The 10,848-nt window shown below is 40.6% G+C and overlaps 3 protein-coding genes across 3 annotated transcripts in view; 1 reads left to right on the forward strand and 2 right to left on the reverse strand.

Moving 5' to 3' along the window:
* rnf207a (ring finger protein 207a) overlaps positions 1 to 10,848 on the forward strand; it is a 40,088-nt gene that overhangs the window by 11,753 nt on the left and 17,487 nt on the right. The window contains 3 exon segments of the mRNA XM_008306923.1: positions 6,044 to 6,085; positions 6,174 to 6,206; positions 6,447 to 6,637. Coding sequence (XP_008305145.1) covers positions 6,447 to 6,637 — 191 coding nt within the window. The 5' untranslated portion in view covers positions 6,044 to 6,085; positions 6,174 to 6,206.
* Positions 1,198 to 4,966, reverse strand: rpl22 (ribosomal protein L22). The gene is given in 5 exon segments (XM_008306921.1): positions 1,198 to 1,376; positions 3,893 to 4,017; positions 4,341 to 4,451; positions 4,878 to 4,906; positions 4,909 to 4,966. Coding segments are annotated over 5 exon segments (465 nt in total). The 3' UTR covers positions 1,198 to 1,234.
* On the reverse strand, positions 8,835 to 10,609 carry zpr1 (ZPR1 zinc finger). The gene has a single exon (XM_008306920.1). The coding sequence runs from the start codon at positions 10,498 to 10,500 to the stop codon at positions 9,169 to 9,171; it is 1,332 nt and encodes a 443-aa protein (XP_008305142.1). The 5' UTR covers positions 10,501 to 10,609; the 3' UTR covers positions 8,835 to 9,168.

Below are 10,848 nucleotides of genomic sequence, written 5' to 3' on the forward strand. Positions count from 1 at the left end.
AAAAAAAAAAAAAAAACAGAACTGTATTCGTCGCTCTGTTCAGATTTTTTTTTATTATTAGAATTATTAATAATATATATTTTTTGCTGTGAATGAGGGGCTTTCTCTCCACGAGTAAAAATAAAAAATAAAAACATAAAAATAAAAAAAAATAAATATTTTTTTCCACTGATCTCTATCCAGGTCTTCCAGTCTGAAAAATAAGAAAGACAAAAATGGAACACACATGCCCAGATTGTGACGTCTGGTCTGTTGCCATGACGATGCATCCCATAATTTTCACCCCACAACTAGTTAGTCACACTCTCCTAGTTACCACTTCCAACTAGTAGTGTGCGAAAAACACACCGTGCGCCGTCGCCATGTGCCGCTAATAGGCGGCTGCACTCCCTGCGCCTGTCGCCTGCCCATTTCCTTTTGGAAGTCCGGAGGATTGAGACACAAACTTCTTCTGCTGCTGCTGCTTTTCTCTCACAGCTGCTGCACTGTTCACTCACAGATCTGTCTGCAGGGGGGGAAACAGCACAAAAATGCCTCATGTGGATGCGAAATGTTTACTCTTTTTTTTTTTTCTTTTTAAAATCTGGACGTTTAATTAACGCCTTAAAGCTCAATAATCGCCCTTTCAAATTCTCCTGAGCACAAAATAAAAATTCATATATAAAAAATATATAAATAAATAAAAATACACGAGTACAGGCTGATGACTGCACGCTGTGTGAGGACTCCTGCCTGCCAGTGGTCCAACGGTTGTCAAGGTTACCACAGCTGTAACACAGGATGCCCCACAGAGAGCTCACCAGAGACAAGCACGAGTTTCAACTTTGCTTGATGTATCAAAATACACAAATCAAGAGCTGGAGGAGTCCCAGCTGCACATGCTGCAGTGGAGTTTTTTCACCGCTGTTCCTTTAATTATATACTCTTAAATCGAAGCCTGTGCATTAATTATATCGAACTTAATCTGCTTTTCTTTTCTTTTTTAACACAACAGTGGACATCTTAATTCAGATAAAGGAACCGAAAATGATTAGAGAATCTAAAATCGAAAAATACAGTCTTCCTGCATTTTTCTAATGATGCATCTAAATAAGAGCTTTCTTGAAAAACTATGTACTACTTATAAACAACTGTGTGACCACAAAAGAACCAAATTAAAGGAATTAAAGTTAAAAAAAAAAAAAAAGACAACACTTGTTCATCTTTTGACATTTTATTAAGAGTGGTGTCAGGTTTAATCTTCATCCTCTTCCTCCTCGTCCTGGTTGATCTGGAAGTAGCGCAGCTCGTAGCTCTCCTTGGTGTTGGCCACAACCCGCAACCAGTCCCTGAGGTTGTTCTTCTTCAGATACTTCTTGGTGAGATACTTCAAGTACCTGATAGAGGTGAGGAAGAGGAGGGCAATCTGTAATTATTGTAAACCAGCCCCCAAAACTGTTTAAACCATCTTGCCATTTCCTTGAATGCTTGAATAAAGAAGAGAAATATGAAACAAAAGGATAACAGTTGAATGCAGTAAAACTCCAACTGGAACATAATTGCACTGAATCAGGGGCTCTGTTCTGATTTTATTACATTATTGGTCAAAAGATGTGTGCTATCACTAAATCATCGCGCTCTGACGACAGATGTACTTTAGATTAGGGTGAATAACATCACTCTGTGACTTTTTCCACACATGGTGCTCAATTCAGGACTGATGGTGCTACAGTCACCCTCTAGTGGCGATGTTAACAATTCATGCAGTATTTTGTACCAAATATACCTTCAATTCTCAGAATTAATGTGTACACATATTAGATCTAACAATGTATTAATTCTAGTTACCTTCAGACTTTGTCTTGTGTGCCACTTTCACACTACATTTTGGCAGCCACACTTAATTTCTACTATTGTATCTATCTGGTACATCATTGACTGTCCAAGCAGTAAAAAACTGATGTGATAATGAAGTGGTATCAGAGGTGTGCTAAAGGAAGTCAAGTTTATTTTATTTCCGCTTTCCCAATTAAACAGACCAGTACATCCCAATCACATTTATTAAGTACTTTGTTATTTTACTGCTTCTGTCCTTCAAGCTGTCTTTCAGTGCCTTCAATATGAAATAAAACAAAAATAAACACTGCAATACACAGACAAGTCTCAGCTTAATTTCAGTGGATTTACATCAATATGGAGAGAACAGTGTGCAAATGTAGAAGCCTTTTATAGCACCAACAAAGTTTTTGGTAAAAAAAAACATTTATTACATTAAGGCTGAAATTCTAATGTAATAATGTGATAATATATTATTGCTCAGAATACTTCCTGTACTTATGGAGGAACCTTTAAGCTGCCAGAATGCTTGTTCAGAGCTGCTTGCTTGGACAGTTAAATAGTTATGGAAGCCCTCTCCCTCTTCGTCTTTAGGAGATGTCCACTTCTGCAACTTTCCATAGCAGATATTTTGACATTCACAGACTTCATACAGTAATTGATAAGTTATCTCAGTCAAGGTATGAACGCCTCTATGTAGCTCTTTTTTATTAATTCTTCATATAACTATTTCAGTTACATTTCACCTTGCACAAGTGACTATCTGACAATGTGTACTGCTGTCCTCATATTTCATAGACCCCACCTTCGGCAAAAAAATAAATAAAAAATAAACTATTTTGTTAACCTTGTTAATGTGTCTATATTGTGTTTTTTTATATGCTTGAAGATACGTCAGGAGTGAAATAAGCTGCTCCAATGACCACTTAAAAAACACAGGTTTAGACTTGGGCAGTTTCACACATCATAAACCAATGGAAACAGTTTTTCAGCTTGCAGATTGGGGCTTTCTATATCATTACTCTTCTTCAGAATCCGTTTCCAGCTGGAACAAGCATGGCTGAAATGGTCCAATATTGCAGCGCAGAGTAGTTTTACAGTGTCTGAGCAGAGTCGCAGGCTAGCTAGTGAACTCGAGCTGCATTGAGCGCTGGAGGGGTGGGTGAACAGAAAAGCATTGACTACATAGATGTACATTTTCTCGTAAAAGCAGAGTTAAATCTAATCAATTTTAGAATAGGAAGGGCTTATTTTATTTGAAAAAAAACTTCTTAATATGTACTTTTAATACACATAAGTTTCTCTGGGTTAAATTAACAACTGAGCAGGCTCTGTAATGACACTGCATCTCACCCCTCTCTATGACACCCAGTGTTTGACTTACCTTTCAGTGTGGGTGCTCTGAATAAATATAAACACTTTTAACAGTGGCATATATTCTTGACTCAGTTCTACACTTTCTACACACAGGGCACAAACTGTAGTGAGGCCTATTCTCCCAAAACATTTCATCTGAAATTTGCTTTGTCATCATCTAACTGAATAGTGCAGGAAAAATGGCTGTGCTTGCACACCAGCTGGGTTATGTAAGTAGCAAACATGAATTGAGAAAATAGCTGGTCACAGGTTTTCCATTAAGTGGCAAACCACAACCCTTTTACAGCCACATGTGAAGTGTGAAAGCGCAATTACTCAGAAGACACATTACAGGTGCGGTATTCTGGAAGCACTATCAAAGTGAGAGTCAAATACAGCTGTACTTGTTTAGTGTCTTCTCATTTCTGTTCATTAATTGAATATTTTAAGTCAAACAGTCTATCATTTAAATGTGGCTGAAACGTAAGCACGATTACATGAAATTCACATCCCTAATTATTGCATTTTTCAATGCAACTTGTCAGTTCTCTTGTTTTCATTCTATGATAACTACACAAAAGGGATTCTGACTGCTTGTTCAAAGAAATTGGAAATGTGTTTTTTCACATCTTTTGGGCATAGAAGGAAAAACTGCGCTGAGCGGCTGAAAGGCAGAACTGGTATGTATACAGTCTGGCATGAGTTGCAACGTATTTCATACCTCTTTGAGAAGGGAACTTCAGAGTTCACAGCAATTTTACTCTTGCTCCTCTCAATGGACACCACACCACCGCCAAGGTTTCCAGCTTTGCCATTCACTTTGATCCGCTCTTGCAGGAACTGCTCCTGTATGTGCAATGGACAAAACAAGTCACACACAGCAAATGGAATTGGAAATTGTTTCAACAAAAGGTGTGATGTGTGTTTAACAGTTTGTAACAAGCACAGAAAGAAGACATACAGTGTTTGACATCTTGTTTGCATCCACTTAAAGGTAAATTGAATGAGTTTTTTTTATGATCTTCCCTGCTGACTGTAACCTTCATGTGGTATTGGGAGTGATCCCCTTAATTTGACAGCAGTGTTGGACACACAGGAGTTGCATTTGACAGCTGCCGTACACTGATCAACACACAAGATGTCACTTATGTCTGAACTGATGTACTCACAAAGTTGGCAGCATCCATGATGCCATCCTCAACAGGGTGAGTGCAGTCCAGGGTGAACTTCAGAAGCTGCTTCTTCCTCTTCCCACCCTGTTTCTTGACCACCTGCTTTTTCTGGCACATGAATTACAGAATTAATCAAACTCGTGCAAACAACTATAAAAGCACATGTAACTTTAAAACAATAAAAAATAAGTGTTAAGAGTAATTCGCTGATTATGTCAAGCTATAAAAAGTGATTCGATGTCAAGTCCCCAAGACTGGAATTCCACTTATTACAAGGAAAAGTGGTTAAAAATTGATAATAACCGCAAAACACTACAACCGCTATCGGTCGTTGACCATTGCTCGCTAACGTTAGCGCTAGCTGTTAGCCCAACGTGGTTTTAGCCGACTCAGTAAACAAAAGCCTAAAAAAGAGGCGAAAACATCCGTGGTTGCTATATTTCTGTACACTGATTATTTACACTGCTTTCGGTGCAAAGCATAAACAAAAATATATCGTCTGTATGCACTTTATTTGGTCATTTTGCTACTCACAATTGGGGCCATGGCTGACACGTTCAGCAAAAAGGAAGGAGCGAAGGCTGCGCAGGAAGTATAATACCCGGCCGCAAAATCGATTGCATGACGCTCTCTGGGATTGATTAAGCTAACTGTCTTAACACGTTTACTGTTATTAATATAAGTGCATTAGCTTGATGCTATAGCTACGTTCTCGCTAAACATACACAACTAGCTGCGTTTTCCCCCCATTACAGACTTAAAGTGGCACCAACTGTTAAAAGAGTTCAGAAATTCTCTTAATTACTGCTCAACTGCCGTGTGTCAATAATTTGGGAGTAATATTTATCATTCCCAATAAAAAATAAGCCTAGCTATCGGCTATCCAACTAGCTAATATGGTGGTTATCAGTGTTTTAGCTACAAGGAACAAATCTTCCAATGGTAACAATAAATGGTATGAAGCAAACCTACCATAACACATATTAAAATTACATAAGAACCGAGCAAATTACATCGCCTGCGGAAAATGTGGATGAAAGTTCAGGAAAAAATAAAATCTGAGTAAGTGGACTGTGATTATTTTTGCATTATTATAAAATTAATCACACCAGTTCAATGTGAAATTAGCATAAACTACAACAACCATGCACTAAAAGGCAATAGTTACCTATAAGAAGCGAAAAATCAAAGAATATTTACTTTGGCTTGCAATAAGCAGTTACATCCTACTAGATAACATGCTTGTGTCCAGTAAATGTCCAGGAAAAATGGGATTAAAGTTACTGCAGAATATGACGTAATATTATCATGCAAAATATCACTACCAAGGTTTAATTTGTTGCTAGAAGGCATTAAGATGACACTTCATATACCAAGTTTTCCTGTGTTGAAGTTTTGCAGCAGCTCCACTGGTTTTAAATGCTACAATTCCCACCTTATTCTCTCCTTTCACCCTTCCCTGGAGTCCAAGGTGGAATGACAGTTTGACTTTAGAAGCATGACAACTGTATTTGTTGTCTGTTTGGGATAGCAATATTAAATGTCCCCTTTGCACTTTGGCAGCACTTGGGGGGGCTGGCATGAGGTGTGTGCTGTCAGCTGCCTGGCGGACGGACCCCATCGGCCTACTATTGAAGAGTTTCTGCATTGCTGTCATTCCTGCTGGGGGTAGCTGATAGCACCACTGAAAGGTAAGACAGAGGCTCCCTGTACTTTCTGCAGACCGGCCTACTACATTTACAGTAAGTTTTCTTAGCTGGATATAATATAGGTGCTGACGGTACATGTGGTGTTATTTATTTACTATCTGTGGATTGTGCTTGGTCACAGAATCTCCAGGCGCTCTTTTACAAGTCTGACAAGGTAAGAGGCAAAAAGCTTCTCTTGCTTATTTCAATTAATAACCAACTGTCTTGATCAAAGCGTTTCATGTCAGTCAGCTTAGCCTCTCTTAAAATAACTGGAAAATTTGGCCTGTGATTCAACACCATAGTGCATGCTAAAGCTTTTTTGTAAGTGATGTGACAATGTGGCCTTTTAAAAACTGTCATCCCAGCAACAGACTCACAGTTTGTTGTCATTCACATGATGCTCTCTTCTCAGATGGCAGGAGGAATCTTCACCAACTTGGGCAACCTGTGTAATATGGATTGCGCTAATGTCCACCCCCTGGTGTGTCACCTGTGCCGTGAGCAGTACCAGTCCCCATGTTTATTGGACTGCTACCACATCTTCTGTGCCCGCTGCCTGCGAGGTCGGACCAATGACAGCCGCCTCAGCTGCCCCCTCTGTGGGTAAGAGATAACACTTTGAAGGTGATCTGGCCCAATCTTGGCTAAATCCAATTTCTAAACCAGAAATTAATATTCAACACAATGTTGAGATGTGTACTTAGGGCTAAGATTCTATACCACACCGGTGGTATTAAGCCATAAATTTTCACACAAACTGAAAACATGAGGGCCAAAGTTAAGGATTGATGGGTTTGGTGACCTACAGACACACACATCATGATACTTCTGATGATGCTCCATAATGAACAGGTGAGCTCCAACTGTTCAAATATAAAAAGGCTGTGTGAATACCTTTATTAAAATGTATTTTGGATTTTTCAAACTTCTTGTCACATTTTTAGTGTAAACATTCACATTTTCCCACAAGCTCATATTTGGACACTGTTGCTCAAAGGGATTTGTTCCACATAAGTTGATTAGTAGATTGGTTTGGATTGTGCAAAGGTTTAAACAAAATCCCTTTGGTTCCCGAGAGCACCTAGTCTCTCTGTTTAGGTGTTACGAGGCTGCTGTGACCCATTGCTGGCCTGGTGTGGGTAAGGCAGGCCTGAGTGGCTGGAGCAGCTGCAGGGTCATCCCAGTCTCTGATTTAGCCCTTGGCCCCAACACTCAAAGAGGGTGCAAGTTCCATTAAGACCAGTCACACATCAAACAAAGCATACTGGTATGTGCCAGCAGCTTAGGGCAATCAGAAGTAGTCACATGATACCAATCCATTTCATCCCTTATTACAGACTGACTCGTGGTTTATAGTCACCTTCAGGTCTGCCGTATTAGCTTGCCCTCAGAGCAGGGACGAATAGAAGAAGTCTTCCACTGCAAGCTGATTACCTTTTCTATTACGTCAGGTAGACTGTGACCTAGATTTTTGATTCATCTAGTCTAAAGACCAGTCAAAAACAGTGATGAGTTTGGATGTCAAAGCTTTATTCTCTGCGCTCTTATCTTGTTCCTTGAATGAAGTTTCACACTGAGATCATTTTGACTCTGCCAAGTCACAGCTATATTAACCTCCTCTTCAAATAGTCTTTCTGCTGCGGTTATATATTTGAGCTCACAGTGATTCTTTACATGTGTCCACAATATAGCATGAAGCATGGACTGTGAATTGATTAAAATTAGAAATTTCCCAGGAAAAACTATGGTTGAATCTCAAGTGACTTCAACATTTATCATATGGATATTTGATGTTACTTTGCATCGAGGTGCATTATATTTATTAGTCAGCACTTTAAATAAACGCACTATGTTGGTATTATTTGGACTTAAAGTAGGCAGAACTGAGAAATGAGGGGGGAAATGGACAATCATTATTTTTCTATGAAAATAACCCAGTGGGCATAGCGCCACTGTGTGCTGTATGAGCTCAGGATACAGAGGCCCATTGCCTGGCTGCTGCTATTTCCATCAGCAGCCTGCTAACAGCTGCTCACTCAAGAACCATGTAATCTAGGAATTCACTACTCGGCTATTAGTAGAACACAACAGATCCTGGTTGCTATGAAAGCTAGATAAAACCTGCACAGCAGAGAATGAAGGAACAATTGCACCAGGCCTGTACAAATGTGGTTGATGTGACAGAAAACTTTTAATACAACATCTGCTGTTCAATCTGAAAATAAATCTTTGCTGTGCTTGATTTTAATTACTCTGCATTACCAAGGCCTGGTTAATCTTTTGTTTAATCTAGCATTTGTCAGAGGCGACATGATTAGTTGACAGAAATTAAGGCTCTCTTCAGTTTAACCAGTTTTTCAAGGAAACACTGATTCTTAACCCCCGAAATGAGAACATGTGACCTCAGTAAATATCTTAGGATTCTCAGTGATAAAAAAAAAAAGGAACTTGTAACTGCCACCTTAAGCTCTGGTATGCTACAAAGGTTATTTTCCCACTATTTTCATGCAATTTACAAAAAGATTGAATAAACAGGAAATTGTTACTTCCAGTCCTCATATTTAATTACACTAAGATAATATTACAGCACTAAATGCCTGTAAACCTGAAGAAGCATCCACATTTTTGATTAATTTAAGTCAACAATAATGTGTTCTGAGTTCAGTAAATGCAACTGCAAACCTTGTGTTGTGTTTTAACATCTGCCAAATCAAAAAGCAGAGCTAAACTATCAATTTAGATAACACTGTTTAGATGACATGCTCATACGTGTATAAAAAGACTAATTTGCTACACAGTCTGTGGTCCACTGAAAGAAAAACTTCTTTTAATCAGAGATAACACAGCGCCATCTTCTGGGATGTCACAAGAATGCAATGAACTGAGTCAGAGGTATCCTGTTTAATAATGGCACCATCTATGTACAAATGAAGTTACTTATATGCTTTTCTGTTTAAAAGCATGCACATTTAAACAACTTAGAATTCTTCTCACTGACGGAAGCAACCATTCACCCAGTGTTAAACTTAAAACATATCAAAAAGGCAGAAAATATGGAGCAATGTAATTACACCGGTTTTACGACAAAACATAAGTTTACGACCCATGTAGTCCTTTCAGCTGCTGCTGGGAGTTCAGTTTTCCTCTTGATACCCCTCAGTCTTCATGTCATTCAGGCCGAGCTCCTCATTCTGCTCAAAAGAGCGGGTGTACTTCTCAGTAATCAGCTCAGGGTCAGGCTCTGGGGCGTACACGTTCTGCAAATAGCTGTTCCCTGCTGGGTCATCCAGGATGATGTGGACATTCATTTCACCTGCGATGACCTTGTCAAGCACTGCTCCAAACTCATTCAGCTTCTGCACACGATCTGTAGTGCCGCTGTCGCCGCAGACAAATGGGTTTTTGGCCACAATCAGGTCCTTGATGTCTTTTAGCAGCCCCTCCAGAGTCGTAAACTTCCCACCCAAAGCCGCCATCCCCAGCTCAAACTCCAGCTCCGGGATCATGACGGAGCACGTCTCCGACTTGAGCACGTCTCGGGTCATGTCTGAAGAGTCGGTGATGTTCAGGGTGATCTTGGTGCCGAGCTCCTCTGTGGCTCCACCTGATTTCACCTCGTTGGTCCGGTGGCCACAGCTGTCGCAGTTAGTGGCCATGATGATGACCTCCTTGAAGTGAGGGATCTGAACGAGCTTCATGTTGGTTGAGGCTGGCGCGTTGCACTCAGGGCAGTTGGTGTCAAAGACCAGAACTTCATTTCTCATAGTGTCCAGGTCATTGCCTGCAGGTTCCTCATCCGAGTCATCATCGGCCCTTAATCCCAGCTGCTTGTCTTGCTGGATCGTCCGCTTGAACAAAGACACGGTGAGAGCCTCGTCTTTTTGAGGGGCCACTGGATTTTCCACAAAACTGTTCCCAGATGGATCCTCAATCACCAGCGTGAATTCATTTTCAACCTCTTTGAGCTTCCTCAGCTTCTGGATAAATTCATCTATTTTCTCAGCCACCTCCGGATCAGTGGCTCTCCTGACAGCTTGGTCCTGTTCCAGCCCAGCGACTGCTCGGTCTAAAAGACCCTCAATCGTGGACAGCGAGCCTTTTTGGGTAAAGGGAGGAATTTCGAAATCCAGCTCAGGGATCCTGGTGGTGGCACAATCTGCTTTGACAACCTCTCGGTTCAAGTCCTGTTTTGTTCGGACTTTCAGTGTGTAACAAACGCCTTGCTCTTGAATACGGCCTGCGGATTGTATTTCGGTGTTTGACCAGCTGCAGTTAGCGCAGCTGAAAGAGCTGACGATTATTTCTTTAAAAAATGGTATTTTGGTCAGAAGCAAACGTGTCGTACCGTTCTGGTAGCAGTTCATACACAGGCTTTCGATCTCGGTGGGCTGCCAGTCTTCGTCGTCGGCGCTAATATCCTTGAAAACGCTCCCACCTCGAACGTTTTCCTCGGAAATAACAGACATTTTCAAGGCTGAATATGATTCCCTCTGCAGACAGAGTGTTTACCTGTGCCCTCGTTTCTTCAGTCAGAGACAGCTCTTGCCAGAACTTTCTGGATAACCGCACGTCAAGCCTCACCTACCGAACACGTTTGCTAACAAACACTTCCGCATCCTTTTCTTCTTCGGTCGCGAGGATGTTCAAGGACGTCTCTGCTGCCCCCTCAGCTCTGCTGCAGTACTGCACTACAACGTTCTGGAGCTGGTTGCTGCAGACAAACCAATACACACTTTTTTTTAGTACACTGTTTATACTACGATTCTTTTATTCTGTCGTCTGTCCTCCTTGAAATGTCTATTTTTAGTGTTTCC

Source organism: Stegastes partitus, unplaced genomic scaffold (genome assembly GCF_000690725.1).
Source record: "Stegastes partitus isolate 25-593 unplaced genomic scaffold, Stegastes_partitus-1.0.2 Scaffold49, whole genome shotgun sequence".
Classification (NCBI taxonomy): domain Eukaryota; kingdom Metazoa; phylum Chordata; class Actinopteri; family Pomacentridae; genus Stegastes; species Stegastes partitus.

Bases quoted from the DNA above. Each gene is read 5' to 3' on its own strand.
- zpr1 (XM_008306920.1), bottom strand. From the start codon at position 10,500: ATGTCTGTTATTTCCGAGGAAAACGTTCGAGGTGGGAGCGTTTTCAAG.